General features: G+C 53.3%; 7 protein-coding genes across 7 annotated transcripts; 3 read left to right on the plus strand and 4 right to left on the minus strand.

The window, feature by feature from the left end:
• Positions 1-313: 313 nt before the first annotated feature.
• Positions 314-1,264, minus strand: BJY04DRAFT_224235 (uncharacterized protein; the record flags this gene model as incomplete). Its single annotated transcript, XM_073717897.1, has 1 exon — positions 314-1,264. One exon carries the CDS (start codon positions 1,262-1,264, stop codon positions 314-316), a length of 951 nt encoding a protein of 316 aa, XP_073565083.1.
• Positions 1,265-1,486: 222 nt separating this feature from the next.
• On the minus strand, positions 1,487-3,288 carry BJY04DRAFT_232807 (amino acid permease/ SLC12A domain-containing protein; the record flags this gene model as incomplete). The annotated part of the gene is made up of 6 exons (XM_073719812.1): positions 1,487-1,650; positions 1,715-2,077; positions 2,127-2,231; positions 2,286-2,715; positions 2,763-2,913; positions 2,969-3,288. The coding sequence occupies 6 exons, from the start codon at positions 3,286-3,288 to the stop codon at positions 1,487-1,489; spliced, it is 1,533 nt and encodes a 510-aa protein (XP_073565084.1).
• Positions 3,289-3,651: 363 nt separating this feature from the next.
• BJY04DRAFT_224237 (RidA family protein) lies at positions 3,652-4,101 on the minus strand (the record flags this gene model as incomplete). Its single annotated transcript, XM_073717898.1, has 1 exon — positions 3,652-4,101. One exon carries the CDS (start codon positions 4,099-4,101, stop codon positions 3,652-3,654), a length of 450 nt encoding a protein of 149 aa, XP_073565085.1.
• A 441-nt stretch (positions 4,102-4,542) lies between these two features.
• On the minus strand, positions 4,543-5,863 carry BJY04DRAFT_232808 (glycosyl hydrolase family 61-domain-containing protein; the record flags this gene model as incomplete). The annotated part of the gene is made up of 1 exon (XM_073719813.1): positions 4,543-5,863. One exon carries the CDS (start codon positions 5,861-5,863, stop codon positions 4,643-4,645), a length of 1,221 nt encoding a protein of 406 aa, XP_073565086.1. The 3' UTR covers positions 4,543-4,642.
• Positions 5,864-6,731: 868 nt separating this feature from the next.
• On the plus strand, positions 6,732-11,548 carry BJY04DRAFT_211467 (putative ABC multidrug transporter; the record flags this gene model as incomplete). The annotated part of the gene is made up of 15 exons (XM_073714408.1): positions 6,732-6,923; positions 6,981-7,025; positions 7,086-7,493; positions 7,545-8,089; positions 8,138-8,643; positions 8,693-9,299; positions 9,357-9,631; positions 9,679-9,807; positions 9,865-9,911; positions 9,958-10,051; positions 10,098-10,402; positions 10,449-10,563; positions 10,627-10,878; positions 10,956-11,395; positions 11,450-11,548. 15 exons carry the CDS (start codon positions 6,732-6,734, stop codon positions 11,546-11,548), a joined length of 4,059 nt encoding a protein of 1,352 aa, XP_073565087.1.
• Positions 11,549-11,857: 309 nt separating this feature from the next.
• On the plus strand, positions 11,858-14,683 carry BJY04DRAFT_232812 (Zn(II)2Cys6 transcription factor). The gene is made up of 6 exons (XM_073719814.1): positions 11,858-12,705; positions 12,772-12,950; positions 12,995-13,293; positions 13,353-13,576; positions 13,639-14,116; positions 14,159-14,683. Exons 1-6 carry the CDS (start codon positions 11,881-11,883, stop codon positions 14,281-14,283), a joined length of 2,130 nt encoding a protein of 709 aa, XP_073565088.1. The 5' UTR covers positions 11,858-11,880; the 3' UTR covers positions 14,284-14,683.
• Positions 14,684-17,583: 2,900 nt separating this feature from the next.
• Positions 17,584-18,616, plus strand: BJY04DRAFT_224241 (uncharacterized protein; the record flags this gene model as incomplete). Its single annotated transcript, XM_073717899.1, has 4 exons — positions 17,584-17,617; positions 17,674-17,768; positions 17,819-17,848; positions 17,918-18,616. The coding sequence occupies 4 exons, from the start codon at positions 17,584-17,586 to the stop codon at positions 18,614-18,616; spliced, it is 858 nt and encodes a 285-aa protein (XP_073565089.1).
• Positions 18,617-19,453: the final 837 nt, after the last annotated feature.

Here is a 19,453-nt window from a genome sequence, read left to right on the forward strand (position 1 = left end):
AGCGTGGGGAAAGCGCGCTTCCAGGTCGGAGTCACACGTATACAGCGGCATGTGTATGCCTTGCTTGTTTCTATTGATCCGCCACATGTAGTATGGAATAGTAATTATGCAGAGATCCTGCCAGGTTTATCGCGATGCGGACTCGGGATTGGGTAGTGCGAATTGAGCGCTGCTGCCACTGCGACGCTGCAAAACAAGTGCTTCCCTTGCGGGTCCGAATCATTCTTGAGTATCAATCGGCGGCAGCGGAATAAATCCAATGGGTATATTGCAAAAAAAAAAAAATACGATGGTCTAAATGTGCCCTGTTGTTTCAGCCTTCCTGCTTCTTATCGAGAGACTTCGTTTGCAGGGCGTGTAAGATCAAGTCCAATTTTGTGTTGATGTCGCTGCGAACCTCAATCATGTCTCGCCGCATGTCTTGCAGGTCCATTCTCAGACTTTGAATGTCTACCTTGAGCGTCTGAAACTCCGACATCGTCGGCCCACTGGGCATGGTCGGTATTGGACCGGTCGGGATCGGATGCGCCGGCATGGGTTGCCCGAGCGGTATCGACGCTGGTTGAGATGTCGGGTGCCGCTGCGACATGTGTGGAGGTGGTACGGAGGGTGAGGCTTGTTCGTGTTGTTTCAATCGCTTCGCGGCGTTCGGATCCGTGATTGGGGAATCGTGCTGCTCCGGTCGCTTTAATGAAGGAGAAGGTATATTCAGGCCGCCAGAAGCAGCATCACTAAACGAAATCCACTTGTCTGTCGCCAGCACCAGCTCAGTCATGGGCTGCTCCTTGACGTTGCCCGCCGCGACATCACGGCGCCGCTCCCGTCGTTCCGACACCAGCTCCTCGACGATCTGGCGACAGGACTGCCACGAGAAATTGCGCTTGATCTGTCTTTTCAGGCTGGTCGCAACGCAGTACCAGAACCGCGGCGGATTGTCCTTGTACAGGCTTTGATATTCCAGACAGCAGTTGATGAGAATGAGGGTCTCGTGCTCCTGCAGCTTTCGTCCGCGGCGTTTCGTCAGCGGCGAGCCTTGCGAGAGGTGCTGTTGTGGGGTGAGGAAAGGGGCGTTTTCGTTATTGTCTGGTTGTGATTGCGGTCCTGGATGTGAGGGATCGTAGGGGGAGTTGTATTGGGAGGCATGGTAGGGGAGGGACCCGTGGGGGGTGGCTTGCGACGGAGGAGGAGGAGGAGGAGGAGGAGGAGGAGGGGCGGCTTTGCTGAGGCGATAGATGGGAGTGCGACCGGAGAGATCAGGAGGCATGGTGAATTTGACCGGGGCCATTATTATTGTTGTAATGAAGATCAGCCATGTTAGGAGAATGCTGTCAGAATCTCTGCAGGTGGAAGGACCGCGTCCCTGTCTCGGCTGCACTTTGTTCCGGAACGGGACCCCTCCCCTCCTTCCTGTTTAGTCACCCCAGCTTCCTGTCCACAGATTCTGCCAGTACTTATCTTCTCTCTACAAGCTGACCGTATTGTCTGACTACTGCCTCCGCTGCCCACTCACCAAATCCACCTCTTCCGCCTTCCAATACACCGTCCGTTTATACAGCTTCCACCCAACCCAATTCAAACCAAACAGCGCTATCCCCAGATACTTCAGAACGAACGTACTCGCCGTAAACCGCGGAATAAACGCATCATACCCTACAGCCCCTGATCAGTACAACTCCCAACCAGAACAAAACATCCACTGCTCGGAACAACGCACCATTAAAGACCATAATCAAAAAACAAACCCCGAGCGCATAGTAAGCCCCATACGGCTGCAAAGGTCCCGCATACGGCAGAGCAGACCGCTCAACCCCCTGCGCGGTTAACGCACGCCGGAAATGCAGATACGACACGAGGATGGCGATCCAGTTCAGCACCGCGAAGATCGTCACGAGGCTGACGAAGTAGTCGAAGACTGTCGAGGCGGATTTACTCGCGTTCATAAAGGCCAGCGCGATGAATGTCGCGGCTGCGCCGACGGCGACGATGGGGTTGCCTGATTTGAGGGTCTTCGCGAAGAACCGGGGCGCTTGGTTGTCTTTTGCTAGGCCGTAGAGCGTGCGGGAGGCGCAGTAGATGTCTGTTCATGGTGAGTGGGTTGGGTTAGAGTCAGCGTGAGGGAGGCAAACCTGAGGTGGCCGAGCTGAGGGTGAATACAAGGAGCGAGGCGTTGATGATGTCTGGTAAGGCGGGGATGCGTGCGATGTTGATTGCGACGACGAACGGGGAGGCAGCTATGGTAAAGTTAGCAGGCTCGCAGGGAAAGACTGACAGACAGACAAACATACCAGCGCTGGTCGACTGCTGCGTAGCACCTAGAAGCTGATCATCATCACTGCGGACCACCATCCCCAGTACCAACACACCAACAACATAAAACGACGCGATACGCCAAAAGGTCTGCTTCACAGCGCGCGGTATATTCTTCCTCGGGTTCGGCGTCTCACCAAATGTAATACCAACTACCTCTGTTCCGGTATATGCGAAGCACGCCTGAACCATGCACGCCCACCAGCCGAGAAACTTTCCTGTCGGACCGTCGACCAGGTGCTCAGAGAATGCGCCAGGGTTCTTCCAGTACTCGAACCCGGTTCGATGGTGGTTTGGTCCGCCGCCGAGGGCGATGACAAGACATGTCAGGATGAGTATAGTCATCACGATGACCTTGCAGAGGCCGAGCCAGAATTCAGTCTCCCCGAAGTTCTTTACCGGGAGCACCTATTGCTATCAGCACCGAATGCCCTGTCGGGCGTAAACCAACTCACATTGATGGTAATAATAACAACAGCAAACACAGCAATCCAAATCCCGACATTGAGATCCGGTCTCCAGTATCGCACAACAAGGCCGGCGGCAGTAAGGTTGGTCGGCGTCGCCATGATATACGAGAGCGCATAATTCCACCCCGTAGCAAATCTGTTTCCAATCTAATCAGCACTCAACAGTCCTCACGCGAGCGGGACTGAACTACCCAAACGCAGGATCAATCATGCGCGTGGCATAACCGCCAAACCCCTTGCTCATTGGAATGTATGCCGCCATCTCCCCCAAACTGGTCATGACGAAGAACACGGCGATGCCAACCGAGATATATGCTACCAAGAGACTCCCTGGTCCGCCCTTGGAGAGGGCAGAGCCGGAGCCAATCACGAGGCCTGTGCCGATGGCACAGGCGATTGAGAACATCATGACATGGCGAGGCTTGAACTCGCGCTGGAGTTCGCCGTGGCCGTTGTCGACGGTGGCCAGGTCGTGCTTTTCAGTGTCATTCTGGTTCTTTGCTTGGGACATTGTGAAAGCACAGGAGTGAGATGGGAGAATAATGGAAGAGCAGGTTCGAGATTCGCCGTACTTATGTTCTGGATTGATCTGGCAGGGTCTGATAACCCAGAGCACCTGCATGGAATTGGAGAGTAAGATAGGGAGATGGAGCAATTTGGATATCTACCCCCGCATCTGGAGTCTCTCCAGGTATCAAGGTGACGATCACGTATCAGAGCGCGCAGATAAAGCTCTAGTAGCCTATTGAACTGCTACAGATTACGTATGGGCATTTGTTGGGCAGTGGAAGTTGGAGGTATGCACTCGGATCCCGGCCCGACAAAGATGGTACCAGATAAGCAAAGGTCTTCAATGTTGTGTACGGTAATACTCCTACTCAACGCTCGCAGTACACTTGATCTCAACAATCATCTCCGGACTCGGCAACTCTCTAACTCCAATAGCTGTCCTAGCCGGCGCACTCTCCGGCGAAGTCCAAGTCTTGTTCCACACAGCATTCATGCCACCATAATGCGCCTTCATATCGAGCAGGAACACCGTGGCGTCGATGACATTCTCCAGCCCTCCCTTGCCATTGGTCGCGTGCTTGATGACAGCTTCGATGTTTCGGAGGATCGCTGCGGTTTGTTCTTCGACGTTGAGAGTAAGTGTCCCGTCTGCGTTCTTGTGCGCGCCCTCGAATGTTCCGTCTGGACGCCTGCTTCCGATGCCGGAGAGCTGGAGGATCCGGCTCTGGGAGGGGAGGAGGCGCGCGTGGGGGTAGTGAGCGAGGCCTTTGGCGTTGCCGCTGGGGACGATGATGGGGGTGCCGTTGGAATACATGTTCGATAAACAGTAGTGAAGGTCGGACGGATTGCAAGCTATAGGCACGGGTGGGTTCTTGAGCGGTGAAAGAGTGTTATTTAATGCTTCATCAGTGGCGATGCGGAGCAACCCGTGGAGTTGGAGTAAATCTCCATTCCCAGCCGAGGATTCGGAGGCCTTATCCGACGAGGCTCCGAGAATAGGCTTTTGATAGGGGTGTGTCTCGAGCTGAACTGCGGTTGTGCCCAAGGAGTCTTATATTGCGTCGTTCGAATACCCCAGCAGGGATATTGACCTTGGGTTGAGAAGCACGGGGCATACATATAGATTCCAGAAGATCCAGCTCGTGACCGTCGTCCCAGTCGGCTTCCTCCGGCACTCACGAGTTTGGGATTGGCTTGGCTTTGCGCCTTCGAGACTAGGAACGAGGGAGATATAATGTGATTACGTTTTACGAAATATAAAATTGAATAGAACCACGTTGTGATAGTAATGTACACAGAATGAACTCCTACTCAGCCTGCCTGCTCCTTTACCTCAATTTTAGTCTAACATCTATCTAAGCAGGAATACACTGGGAGTAGTAAGGGTTGTAGTTATGGCAGACCGAGCCAGCCGCGCAGGCGGTGGCACCCTTCCACTGGAGACCACCGCACTGCTGGTAAATTGCCTGGGTACCAGTCGAAGGAGGATTCGAGGCGGTAGGCACAGCAGAAGAGGTAGCAGGGGTAGTGGTTCCAGGAGCCACTGTCGGGCGGGTTGTCGTGGTCAGGGTGCTGGATCCGGGCGAGGTCGCGCTGGGGGTGGCCCGCGTGGTGGTCGAGAAGGACGCGGGGGGAGCGACAGTTGTGGTGGAGGAGCGGCTGGGCGAGGTAGTCGCCGGGGCAGAAGGAGCGACAGTTGTGCTGGCGGTTGAAGTGGCAGAGGATGTAGCAGTAGCTGATGCAGAGCCGGTAGGAGCAGCACCACCCTCACCACCACCGCCGGTGGACGCAGCGCCGGTAGCAGTGATCGCGGAAGTGGCTTGCACAACCTCGACAGCACCGCTGTACAGCGTCGGACCCGGAACAACGTAGCTGTCGAGGCTCTTGTAGATATCAACTAGGATACCTTCCTCGGTCGCGCTGTACAGCTCGGTACCCACAACACCAGCCGGGGTATCCGATCCAGACCCGGTAATCTCCAGGTTGAAGCACTGCGGGTAGTTCTGGGCGCCGCCCTCCTCGAACGAACCGTGCAGAGCAATCAGCTCGTGGCGGAGGACGTAGTTGCCGGGGGCAATGGTATTGGGAATCTGCACGAGCCAGCTGTTGTCATTGGCAATCAACTGGTCGTCGCCCCAAGTGCCAGGGACAGCAGAGTTATCCACGAGTCCGACGCCGTCGATCTTGAAGAACTCGAGGGCGGTCTTGTCAACACTGGAACAGTCGCCGTTGCAGCTGGCCAGGTAGTCCAACACGGGGCCGTGATGCGACTCGGGCCAGACGGTCCACTGTAGGCTGATGCTGTCGCCGGCAGCAACGGTGATGTACCCCTTGGCGTTGGTGGCGTTCAGGTTGCAGATAATGTCGGGGTTTGTGTAGCCGGCTGAGACGTCGACGGGACCACCGCCGGTGTTGGGCGTTTCCCAGGCTGCGACGACGGGCGGCTCGCCCATGTATGGGTAGGAGTTGATGTCCCAGCCCGGGTAGCTCACGCCGTTTACGATGACATTGGTGACATGACCGTGGGCGGAGACGGTGGCGAGGAAGGAGGCGAAGGCAAGAAGGTTGCGAGACATTTTTGAAAAAGAAAGAGTTATTGAAGAATGAATGAATGAATGAGCGACCAGCGCAGAGGGAAAGGAAGGACAGACAGACCGGTGTCAGGAAAGAGAGTGGCAGTTGAGGAGGATGAGGAGGTTTGAGACAGGAGGGTCAGGGCTGTAAACTTATAACTGTCTCTCTGCTGTCTCTCTGCTGTCTTTCTCAAACAGCTGTTGACGACGATGGCTCGGCAGGGATGCATTAGGGTTTGAGGTTGAGGTTCGTGTTTGGAATATACAACTCCCCTGAGAGTCTCCACCAATCAGGCAACAGCCCCTGTTTCATAAAGAGAGCTTGTCGACTGCCAAGAGCTGTGTCGGTTAATAGTTACAGTCCGGGATTAATTGAAGTGCATCATCAGGATGTAGCATTACTAACCGTTAGGCCCCGTGGAAGCCCGATGGAACCAGATACAATAAAGGCAGCTACACAGAAAGCCCAAGTTTATGCCAAGCACGCTAGATAGGCCTACAGAATCTGCCTGGAGTTACGGAGGGGGACTACAAGACCAGCCCTAGCTCCAATTCCGTACAGCTTATCTGATCTTAGCATCTGGACCTTAAGGTCAGGAAAATGCCTCCTATTGTGACAAATAAACTCGGAATAAGACCTGCTCAAGCTTCTCCAGGTGGACCTGCTTCCAGCATATTGAATCATGATTGGCTGTCCAGCATCTCGCGAACCGCTCAACAGCCCGGGAATCCGGAAATAGGATATACGGATTAACGGTTTTACGGAGTACTTACTGTTTGACAGTGAGAAAACCGACAGGGCTGTAGCTTTCATATATAGCACTGCCTGTCATGATCACTAAAGCCTGACTGAAGCATGACTATCACCGCCATGGATACACCATCGTCATCATCCACCCTTGACCTGGAACAAGGCTCGGATATTACAAAACGACTAACCCTGACATTCAAGAATGTTAGCGTGCATGTTACCGCGCCGGATGCCGCGCTGGGAGAGACCTTGCTCTCAGTCGCCGATCCCAGGAGGCTACTGGATTACTTTAGGGGAGAAAGGCCGAAGAGGGTTTGTCATATACTTCCCAAGGCATGATAATGAATATAGTTAGCTGATATTGAATAGACAATCCTCAATGACCTGACGGGGCAAGTTCGACCGGAAGAAATGGTATCCCTATCAACATAACCACTACAGTGAACCAAGCAAAGAAACTAACTCATCAACCAGCTTCTCGTCCTCGGCCGCCCCGGCTCAGGCTGTACATCCTTCCTCCGCGTCCTCTCCAACGACCGAGCCGCCTTTGACGAAGTGACGGGCGAAACCCGCTACGGAAGTATGGACCACGTCGAGGCGAATAAATTCCGACAGCAGATCATGTTCAATACCGAAGACGACGTGCATTTTCCGACGTTGAGTGTCAATCGCACCATGAAGTTTGCGCTGCGGAATAAGATTCCCAGGGAACGGATTGATGGAATCGGGAAGAAGGAGTTCGTACAGCAGCATCGAGATGGTATTCTGGACTCGTTAGGAATCCCGCATACGAAGAAGACGCTTGTAGGGAATGAGTTTGTCAGGGGGGTGTCGGGGGGTGAGAGGAAGAGGGTTTCGTTGGCCGAGGTCATGGCTGGGCAGGTAGGTTCTTTTCAATAACGTTTATATCAGGTATGCTGACAACGCCTGTAGAGCCCCGTTCAGTTCTGGGATAATCCGACACGAGGGCTCGATTCAAAAACAGCCGTCGAGTTCGCAAGGACCCTCCGGCAAGGAGCGGACGAGCAGAGTAAGACGGTCGTCGCTACCATGTATCAGGCTGGCAATGGCATTTACGACCAGTTTGACAAAGTCCTCGTTCTCGCTGACGGACTGGTTACCTACTATGGTCCGCGAAGCATGGCTCGTGGTTATTTCGAGGATATGGGATTTGTCTGCCCCAAGGGAGCCAATATCGCTGATTTCCTGACCTCGGTCACTGTGTTGACGGAACGGGTCGTTGCTGCTGGCATGGAAGAGAAGGTTCCGAATACACCCAAGGAGTTTGAGAATCGTTACAGGAACAGCCTGGTTTACTATCAAGCGATGGAGTCGATTGTCCCTCCGGAGAAACTGTCATTCGAGGATGAAGAGCTTACGTTGGCAGTCGCTGGTGAGAAGAAAAAGCGCCATATTCCTCGGCCTCAGAGTGTTTATACGACTGGTCTCGGCGACCAGATCATTGCCTGCACTATCCGGTATGTGATTTCTTTCTATATGGTTGTATTCCTATTAACGTCCCACAGACAATTCCAGATCCTCGCTGGAGATAAGCTCTCCATTGCCATCAAGCTGACCTCGTCGATCATCCAAGCACTGGTCTGCGGCAGCATCTTCTACGACCTCAAACTGGACAGCTCCTCCATCTTCCTCCGGCCCGGTGTGCTTTTCTTTCCGGTCCTATACTATCTGCTAGAGTCCATGTCGGAGACTACTGCCTCATTCATGGGCCGACCCATTCTGTCTCGCCAGAAGAGGTTCGGCTTCTACCGGCCAACAGCATTCTGTATCGCCAACGCCATCACCGACATCCCGATCACGATTGTCCAGGTCTCCTGCTTCTCACTCATCCTATATTTCATGGCCTCACTGCAAATGGACGCCGGAAAGTTCTTCACCTTCTGGATCATCATCATCGTCAACACCCTCTGCAGCATGCAGATGTTCCGAGCCATCGGCGCCCTATGCAAGCAATTCGGAACAGCCTCCCAAATCACCGGTCTCCTTTCCACCATAAGCTTCGTCTACGGAGGTAAGAATCCTCTACCGTTCCCTGTTCCCCCCAATACTCACAACAACAGGCTATCTCATCCCCTTCGAAAAGATGCACGTCTGGTTCCGCTGGATCTTCTACCTAAACCCCTCCTCCTACGCCTTCGAAGCCCTCATGGCCACAGAATTCAGCACCCTGGAGCTCGCCTGCGTCGAACCAAACTACATCCCCTACGGGCCAGGATACTCCTCCTCAGTCTCACCCAACAGAGGCTGTTCCGTCCCCGGAAGCAACGACGAAGGCATCATCTCCGGCGCAGCCTACATCCGCGAGCAATACAGCTACACGGCCGGGCACATCTGGCGGAGCTTCGGCGTGATTGTCGGATTCTGGCTCTTCTTCATCTTCCTCACGGCGCTGGGGTTTGAGCTGAGGAACAGCCAGTCTGGGTCGTCAATGCTGCTGTATAAACGGGGTGGGAAGTCGAGCAGTGAGAAGGAGAAGCCAGCTGCTGCGGCGGATCGGTCGATGACGCTTGCGCAGAGCGGGAGACAGTCGACGTTTACGTGGAATCACCTGGACTACCATGTTCCGTTCCATGGGCAGAAGAAGCAGCTGCTTGATCAGGTGTTTGGGTTTGTCAAGCCGGGGAATCTGGTTGCGCTGATGGGGTGTTCGGGGGCGGGGAAGACGACGTGAGTACTCTTGTGTTTATTACTGATGTTGGACGGAAAGTACTGACTGTTTGCAAGGCTATTGGATGTTCTGGCGCAACGAAAAGATAGCGGCGAGGTCTACGGGTCAATCCTCATTGACGGCCGCCCTCAGGGAATTAGCTTTCAACGTCTCACTGGGTACTGCGAGCAAATGGATGTCCATGAGGAAACGGCTACCGTTCGTGAAGCATTGATTTTCTCTGCCCTTCTTCGCCAACCGGCTGTTGTTCCAGAGGAAGAGAAAGTTGCATACGTTGACCATATCATTGAGCTGCTTGAGCTGCATGATATTCGTGATGCGCTGATTGGAGGTATGTTTACTGTCCTTCCTGAAGCTTCCCTCGTACTGACGGGATAGTTCCCGGTGCTGGCTTGAGTATTGAGCAGCGCAAGAGACTTACACTTGGTGTTGAGCTTGTTGCGAAGCCGACGCTGCTCTTTCTGGATGAGCCGACTTCCGGTCTTGATGGGCAATCGGCTTATAACAGTGAGTTGCCTTTTGTATTGCATACCCAGACCGTGATTGAGTGGCTAAAGATTACAGTCATCCGCTTCCTCCGCAAGCTAGTCGATGGCGGACAGGCCGTTTTGGTATGTCTATGATTATGTAGCAGAGGCACGTTATTGACCGTCGCAGTGTACCATCCATCAGCCTTCTGCTGTACTTTTCGAGGCCTTTGACTCGCTTCTCCTGCTAGCAAAGGGTGGAAGGATGGCCTATTTCGGTGAAAGTAAGTGTTTGCACTTTTAACTTGCTATTCACTCTAACAAAATCAGCCGGCAAAGACTCTCAGAAGGTCCTGGGCTACTTCGCAGAGAACGGTGCCCCGTGCCCCCCAGATGTCAATCCAGCCGAGCATATCGTCGAGGTCATTCAAGGAAGTACGGACCAGAAGATCGACTGGGTCGACGTCTGGAACAACTCTGGCGAACGTGCAAGGGCCGTTTCCGAGCTCGAGGCACTCAACCGTGCTAGCCAGGCCAACCCCAGTGAAGAAGATAAGGCCAGCTTTGCGACGTCTCGTTGGTATCAATTCAAGCTCGTTCTTCACCGTCTTATGATCCAGCTGTATCGGAAGCCTGTGAGTTGTCTCTCCGCTCAGCACGAGCAGCATACTGACCAGCCAGGACTACATGTGGAACAAGATCATCCTACACATCTTCGCCGCCCTCTTCAGTGGCTTCACCTTCTGGAAAATGGGCAACGGCACATTCGACTTGCAACTTCGGCTGTTCGCTATATGTGCGCTCTACCTGCTCTCCCGTGCTGTGCAAGAACCAGAGAAACTAACTGAAAACTACATAGTCAACTTCATCTTCGTCTGCCCCGGTTGTATCAATCAAATGCAACCGCACTTCCTGCACAACCGCGACATCTTCGAAACCCGCGAGAAAAAATCCAAAACATACCACTGGCTCGCCTTTATCGCCGCGCAGGTCGTCTCCGAGATCCCGTATCTGATTGTCTGCGCAACCCTGTACTTCGCCTGCTGGTACTTTGTCGCTGGGTTTCCGGTTGAAGCGAGTGTTTCAGGGCATGTTTATCTTCAGATGATCTGTACGTTACCCAACAACCATCTATCTCCATCTTCTCCAAAGACTGTGGGAACGAGCTGCCAATCTGACACCAGCCAGTCTACGAATTCCTCTACACCTCCATCGGCCAAGCAATCGCCGCCTACGCCCCCAACGAATACTTCGCAGCAATCATGAACCCCATCGTCATCGGCGCCGGCATGATCTCCTTCTGCGGTGTCGTAGTCCCCTACGACGCTCTCCAGCCCTTCTGGCGCTACTGGCTATACTACCTCGACCCGTTCACGTATCTGGTCGGCGGCCTACTGACACCAGTCCTCTGGAACGTCAAGGTAGAGTGTTCCCCATCGGAGTATCTCCAGTTCATTGCGCCCTCGGGCCAAACCTGCGGCGAGTACATGGCGGACTTCTTAAGTGTGAACGCGGGGTATCTTCGGGACGCGAACTCAACGGGGACGTGTGACTTCTGCCAGTATGAGAGTGGGAAGGATTACGCGCGGACGTTTAACCTGCGGGAGGAGTATTTTGGGTGGAGAGATGTGAGTGTTTCCCTTGTGATGCTGAGAGCTCGGTGTGCTGATGGTTGCGTGTAGACGGGGATTACGGCGCTGTTTTGTATCACGTCGTATCTGCTGGTGTTTGGCATGATGAAGTTGAGGTCCAAGAAGACAAAGGAGGCGAGGTCGGAGTAGTTGTTTAAGGCATTGTATTGTGTATATAGAACGATAGAATGTTGTGTGAGAGAATATATACATAGACTTGAGCAACACTGCCAATCAACATCCAGAACCATGGCAACAGAAACCACGTAGATACCATCTCTTCCCTATGAATGTATGTATTTGAATATACCATTATACAGCAATATCAAAGAGTTACTACCTAGGTACTTGACTAACGAGTAACTACTGATGTCAGCCTCACGTGATGTATATCCGAAAACTCGGAGATGCGGCTCAACCGTTTCATCTTCGCTCCCCTTCATTGCCTTAATGCTATATATCCTATATATCCGACACAAGTAATGGCCGACAGCGAGACTGCAGCATCCCAGCCGAACTGGCGCATCTCCAAAGCCTGCCAGGAATGCCGCCACCGCAAGATCCGCTGCAACGGCGAGTCCCCTTGCAAGACCTGCTCTCTCCGCCGGACCCCTTGCGTCTATCGCGAGGTCATCCGACAGCGCAAGAAAAAGCAGAAACCCCAGCAAGATGCCAAACCCGAGACGTCCGACTCGGCGAACGTGCCGACGGGGACTCGGCCCGGGGTGCAGTCCCACCGGGAAGACCCCCCTCCGAGCTTCAACAACAGCGTCTCAGCAACGCATATGACCTCTCCTTCCAACACTGTTCAGCTCTATTATGGCTCGACGTCGCACTTTGCGCTCATGCATGAGATCTATCGCGATCTCACCGCGCACCCCGCCCGCGATCCTGCCGAGCGGCATGGTCGGGTCGAGGAGGTAGGCGCTGGCCTGGACATGCTCAGTTTTCGCTCAATATTCTTCGGTATTCCCGCGGATCAGAGTGGTGATCATACCAGAAGATCTGTGGGAGCCGATCCCCATATTATGTTCCTTCCGTATGAGCTTGCCAATACCTTCCTAGAGAGCTTTCTTGGCTCGCTGTATTATCTTCTGCCGATATGGCCTCCAGAAGTGTTCTATCGTCGGCTGGAAAAATTATACGGACCTAGCCCTGACCCTCGGACGGATTACTATCAGTGTATTTTGTTGATGGCTTTGGCGCTGGGGTCGCTAATCACAGAGCATGCTGCTTGGGGCGATGTTTTGTATGAACGGGTCCGGGCTTCATGCAGTTCGCTGGATGATACTGTTAATCTGCAAGCGGTGCAGCTTTCTATGTTTATGATAAGTGCTCTCTGACTCTACGATATCCACTCTAACAAATACCAGCACGCCCATTACCATAATGAGGTCGGACGGCCGAACTCTTGCTTCCTCCATATCGGAACAGCAGCGCGAAAGGCAATTTCTACCGGGCTGCATAAGGAATCGCCCAACGAAAGCGCCGACACGGTCGACAGTGCAGAGGAACGCCGTCGCACCTTTTGGTACCTGTACATCTATGAAACGTCAGTCACCCGTCCTACCCAGGAGCTCGATCTAACAAAACCAGCTGGGTCTGTTTCCATCTCGGGCGCCCTAGCTCCCTCTCACGGAGAGACGTCGGGATCCCACTGCCCAAAGACGCCTTCTGCCACACCATCACAAGCCTCGCCGACGCGGCCGCCCGCTCAGCAGATGAGCTGTACGGGCAGCACCACGGCTCGCTACTGCAGATGTGGCGAATCGCAAAGTCAATCTGGGACGATCTGCGCACCTTTGACTCGAAGATGCAAGCAGCGCTAGGATTCGGCCTCGACAAGCGGCCTCAACCCGGCGGCCGTGGCGTCATGCAGACGATGTGCATCACCCGTAAGCACACGCACTGCCTAATGGAGTCGCTTACATGGCTGCCCAACTAACTCAACCAGTGTACTACCAGATCATCTTGCTTACTTTTCGACCCTTCCTCATCTTCCGAGGCCGCTGGAACCAGGATTCCCGGATAGGCACGTCGACCGCAGACTCTGAGAAACCAAGCCCGAAACGCGAGATCCCGCCTTGGTTGAACGAGGCCTGCGGGTATGCGCTCAGCGCCGCCATCCGCACGATTCACTTCCTCTGCGAGTCGTATACAGCGAATGACCTTGTCAGGGTAAGTTCACCTCCATAGTATCAGCATGGTTGCACCAGGCTGTCGCTGACCACTTCCGGCAGGGAATCCGCTACCACGCCTACTTCCTCGGAAGCTCATGCTTCGCGCTGATCTTCGACCTCATCCACGGCAAGGACCTGGCCGCGACGCATCTCCCCTGGATCCATGCCACCCTGCAAGCGCTGTCAAGCATGCGCCCGGGTGACCCGATCCAGGCTTCCATCCTGGCCATCCAGACGATCCTGAAACAGATCGACCCGGCGTACGAATGGAGCCCCGTGCAGAGTCAACCCGCGACAGCACACCCGCTACACTCTTACACTTCGAGCCAAGGCACACCCGCGAGGACATACCTCGCCCCCGCCCCGGCCTCTGGTCCTACCCCCGGTGTCCATACTTCCGATCCCCACACAGCCTCGGCCCTTCTCGACTCCCTCCCAAGCACGTTTCTCCCCGGCGCAACGCACGACAATCCCTTTTTGTACGATTTCCAAGGCAACTCGCTCGAACAGGGCATGCGAGTCGGGGTCGGGATAGCGGGTGGCAGCGGCAGCGGCAGCGTCGGCGGAAACGCCAGCGTAGGCAGCGGGCCGGGAGAGGAACTGCTCGACTTCACCCTGTCGGATATGGGCGGGGACTTTGACTTCTCGACGATGGACCTGGAGACGTTTTTTTCGATTACGCCGGGGTTTGGGCCGGGTGTTTGAGCAGTGAGCTTTGGGGGATACATTGGCTTTGTAGTGGAGTTGGGGTATTGTGTATTCATTGGGATTCAAGGGTTGCTTTGTTTCTTGTTTCGCTTTGTTCGGTTGCTTTGTTGGGTATCGAGGCTGTGTTCCGTTTCGTTCGACTATATCGAGGTCTGGAGCCGGGTCTTTGTATTGCCTTCGAGAATGTCGGGTCCGAGGCTTTCGAGTAAGTGTGCGTTGACAAATTGCTTGATTATGGGAAGTACAACAGAGGATTTATTATTTACTATCCTGACATGCAGACGCATGTACTGTCGCTCGGAGGGGCGTGTGCAAGGTAGTGTAGGTGGATCTGCGGTACACAGGCACACCGACAACCAGCGGACTCGGGGTATAGAAATACACCCAGAACTGCAACCTAGATTGTCTTATTTAGCAATGGAACTAGGGTGATACCTCGATTCACTGCAGAAAACGCTTATGTATACTATCGTTTGATATCCAAATAAGCTGTTCCGTCCAGGGTATCTAACAGTATAGCTCGAGGACTCGAGGATACAACTCGAGGCGTACAAGTTTGAACGTCGAGCAGATAATAGTTTGAAGGAACGCGACAAGAAACATACGACCTGCTGCTCGTGACTACGGAACGAATCTCTCCTGAGCACCTACTCGGCCCTCGCACTAATCAGACACAGATAGACAGGTAGATATCTAGCTGAGCACTCGGAAGGGTCCTGCTGTTTAAGTGCTTGCGAGGCTTGCAATCTGGTATAGCTGCTTGTGAAAATGAGTCACTAACATAGTGACGATCGTCAAGAGGTATTGCTGACACGGCAGGGTGAACGCTATAGCCTGCTGTACCCTGACTCTGTTCAGCTCACTACGAAAGCGATACGCCGATACCACAGACACTGGCATAAGGTACAATGGACTTATCATGGGCGTCTGTCGTACGGAGCCCTACCTCAAGCAACGAAGGATATCTTGAGAAGGCCCCTCACCTACAAGCTCCCCTTATCTGGTTACGCTATAAGACGTTCTAATACGCCGTTAGATCCATGTCGTAATATATCATCAGATTAAACAGTACGCCCGTCGAGATAAACAGCAAGCTGTTATCAATACACCCTTGTTATCACGGTCCAACCTTGCTACTCAGGAGCGATTACACCTCGGGGCTGTCGAGTCCACTGCGTTTGTGTACAACATACTATTCCTGTGATCCATAGCGCTGATCACAAGCATGACATGAACGGAGACTGCGCGCTGAAGAAGCAACGTTAGCGCTTACTGATAAATGATATGTTCGTGCGAAGACGACTGTTTACAGGGAACAGTGCGCCTAGATAGCTACTTATTGTTATACGTTACCTCAACAACTACAGGTCCGTCGAGATCCACGTATCGTATCGGTCGTTGCAGTGGCATCGTAGATTGCAATTTATCGCGTTGGTAGGCTCTGGGTAGTCTCCCCGCGGTATATCCTCCCAACAACTTCAGTTGACAGACCAAGCATACTTGCCGATTGACTACAGGCAGAAACGAGCCTTCTAGAGCTGACCTTGGCATAGATCCGTGATTGATCAGCATCTACTTGGTGCACTAGGAGCCATGCATTTCTACACGAGCAAGCAGACTAGTAGAAATTACGGAAGAATCTCAACGCCTTTGGAGGAAGGAACTGTATTGCATGAATGAGATGGAGTTCAGAATTAGGCTGTTGTCTCTCGAGCCAATCAAAATACCATATACTCCGTACGTCAGATGCGATGACCTCTGAGCACAAGTCCAAAAGAACAGCGGCACTTTTGCAAATCTCAGCAGTTTGCGCAAACCGCCGTTGGAGGAGGGGGGGAGCACGGCACACCAGATCCCCTTGGTCTCTTTGATATGCCGGGTTAATACCCGTCCAACGCCACACGGCGTTGTTTCTTTGCACCATTGCCATTGCATCCGACGCCAGCCGGTTCTCTTTATCCTTTGCGTACGGGAAGCCGGCCACAGAGTGTACACACTCTCATACCTCCTTATTCCTGCCGTTGGCACGTAGACCCCAAGTTCCTCCAGTTCCTGTCGATTCCGCCCAGTGTGAGCGCACCTCTGAGTCACTATTCCGGACTTATTGCACTCCGGAAAAGATGATAACTTCGGCGGTGTGGCTGCTGAAAGAGAGTAGATCCTGTTGGCCTGATGGGTCAAAGAAAGCCACTCGCCGGAAATGGAAAATGCAGCCGATGGTGGGAAAGCTGGAGCTTTGCTCTCAAAGAGCTGACTGCGTCGTTGCAGCTTCAGTCATTAAACCTTCTCGAGCTGCTCGTCATCTGTGGCGTTGGTTTAGAGTTCAGGGGCTGCTGCAGGCGCCTTTGATGGCAAAGGTTACCGGACAGGATGCTCCACTCAAGCCCGATAGAAGCCCGATGGAAGCCTGACGTGGCTTGCGAGCTGAGGGCCAGACTGGCTGGAGATGCGGGCTTTTCGTCAAAAGGCGAAGGTGACATCACAGGCGCTCAAAGCATTCAAAGAGCGGCAACCGGAGATCTGTTCTTTGGCAAAGGGCCGGACTACGCCACTCAGAAACTCTCTTTGCGTGGAAGGGTCTCTCTTGAATCAACTGTCTTTGAGGAGGGTTTGATTGCGGTCGTGAGGCTCATGTACCCCTTGGACGCGCAGGACCCTGGCTGCAGCCTGCAGGGCAGTTGAACCCTGCGTCTGTCCTAATGCCACGGTTCACTTTGCTATGGACACATCCCAGGTCTCACGATGGCTTCATAGGCTGTGTATGCTGGCGTCGAAGGGGTGGGTTATCTTTTCGATAAATGAGCGGTTGAATATAGGGCTATCCTGATGACGACTATAAACAGAACATAAGTCTATGATCACGATACCCTTACATGAATGGGAATGGCCTTGAAATGACCGTCACGAAGACTGTTTGCACAATGGCTAAACTATGGTAAACGGCGTCTAAACTACCGAGACTCCTTCTCCAAGTATTTCGAGTCGAAAGCAACCAATGACCCGTCTGTCCAACTCAATCCTTGGCTCCAAGAGGTTCTTTTTCTTTCGAAAAGGTCGCAACGGGCTGAGGATCCTGAGAACAGATCTCCTTTCGTGGGTCCGGCTCTTTGAAGCCTGTGGACCGTTCGTAATCATGGCAGTAGCCCTCGAGAGAGCACTCGAAGCGGGGCGCGTCTTCGTGTCCTTCCCACTGGGATGGAAGCTTTAAAGCATGGACATATCCAAAAAGGTATGACCTGGTGTTGAAGAAAGTATTGCTCCCCCCCCCCCCAGCAGAAAAAATTACACACTATCGCTATGCCAGAGCCCATTCTGGGAGCTTCTACAGCAGGTGAGCACAAGTACACCGCGCCTGCATTTAACGTGGCTTACTGATGGTAATTTTAGCTGATGTGGCACGCATCCTTGATCGCAATGGAATCCCCAACATTCTCTTTGGGTACTTGGCCCTTGCCCTCGTTGGAAAGGACATGGAGTCTACTGTAAGGCGGTTCTCTACACACGAGATGCTCTGACGTAACCAACTGTGCAGGATATTGGCTTTGTAGTCAACGATGGCCAGGTAGGTGCCCCCTGACTTTTGTCTCTTCTGTGATTCGTGGGGCATTGTTCATATCCAATTTCTCTCAAGGTTGAGGATGTACGACGGGTTCTCGCAAGGGAGATGGGGATGGAAGCATGTTCAGATTCCTCCTGCTCGGAGTTAGAAGTCTCGCGGATTGAGGACATCCACAGCAGATTGAGGTATCAGCCCGGGTTAGGGCCAGACGACCTTAAACGAGTCTTCGCGTTTGATGTTGAGCATCCAGCTGCGGTATTACATTTCCATATTCTCGGCACGCAAGATCCGCACTATGCACTCGTATCAATTCACTGTCAGAAGGATCTGCTCTGGTGGATGGACGGCCCTATTCAACTGCAACAACCGGCGCAAGATGATAGAGTTCTGTCGTTAACAACAGATAACCGTCTGCCAACCACTCATGGCTGCTCTGGTCCCTGGACAGGGCTGTATCCCATCAAGATACTCACCCAAGTTGCATTTGCCGAGGCTTCCATTCGGCTAGCATGCAGGGACTATGACCATCCTTCTGAGCTTCTTGGATGTTGGCTGGCTTTCCTTATTCCACTTGCCCCTCATGATCCCCAGATCCGTACACGAATCTTGCCTATTTTCAAAGAGTTCTGGGATTTCTCCCAATTCCGCACAACGGCCTGCGAGACAAAGGATGAGACATATGTGAATCTGATTGAAAAGCTCCGGCGGGAGCCGGAAGGACTCCCTGGAATTGAGGAAAGGCTTCCTAGTCGCGGCCGGCCGGCCCTATGAGAGAGGAAACGCCTCTCTTACTGTACGATCTTGATATTGATTTACTTCACTTAATCGTTCCTTGTCAGATCCAACGAAACGGGTGTTCAGTGGAATGTCTTATATGGCCGTGTGCCTAAGCTTTGTCTCCAAAGGTGCTGGAAATCGGCTCTGACAGCTTGTACCTATAGCAGTCTCTCTTCCAGTTCTCACTCACAGACTCACCGTCGACCTCTTGAGACAAAGAATCCGGACAGCCAGCTCTTGGGGCTCTTGACCATTTCACATGCAGGACAATCTGAGGCGTAAATAGCTTGTTCTTCCTCGCTCGCTCACTCTCTCATTCCTTCCTCAATCTTTTTCTTACCTCCAGTCCACCTTTAGCACCTCCACCTCGTCTCCATCCTCACCTAGTCCAGTCCCTTCAGCCGAACCATCTCCATCGTCATGGAGTTCCCTCAAACAACTGCTCTAGCCGTGGCCCAGAGGGTCTCCGTGGCCTTTGCGGCATCCCCCCAGCTAGTGGGTGTTCAGTTTGCTGTGGTCGGCCAAGTGGCCAGAAATCACCACACCGGCCAGACCGCAACCAGTAGAGTCTGTTGTTACCGATCTACAAAGAAGGGCTGATGGCTGACCACCACTCTTGCATTCATAGTACCTGCGGCTTGTCGTTTGGCGTATCACCCCCGTAGCGGGCCCACCCGTCGCCGGATCTCTATCAGAAATATGCAAACGACTCTTGCCGACCCTGGCGACCGCGGATTTTGCGCCTCCCAGGGCTGTAGCCGACGACGTGTGCGACAGGCATACTGGTGTACCTGTTCGCTTCTGCGACCCGGGCCTAGTAAGTATAGGTAG

The sequence above is a fragment of the Aspergillus karnatakaensis genome, assembly GCF_047715665.1.
Source record: "Aspergillus karnatakaensis strain CBS 102800 unplaced genomic scaffold BJY04scaffold_86, whole genome shotgun sequence".
NCBI classification, from domain to species: Eukaryota; Fungi; Ascomycota; class Eurotiomycetes; order Eurotiales; family Aspergillaceae; genus Aspergillus; species Aspergillus karnatakaensis.

What these genes read in the sequence shown, in the direction of transcription:
- BJY04DRAFT_232812 (XM_073719814.1), top strand. Translation starts at nt 11,881, where the DNA reads ATGGCCGACAGCGAGACTGCAGCATCCCAGCCGAACTGGCGCATCTCC. An exon ending in CAGCGAATGACCTTGTCAGG is followed by an intron (nt 13,577 to 13,638) that starts GTAAGTTCACCT and finishes CACTTCCGGCAG; the next exon opens with GGAATCCGCTACCACGCCTA. An exon ending in AGTCGGGGTCGGGATAGCGG is followed by an intron (nt 14,117 to 14,158) that starts GTGGCAGCGGCA and finishes ACGCCAGCGTAG; the next exon opens with GCAGCGGGCCGGGAGAGGAA.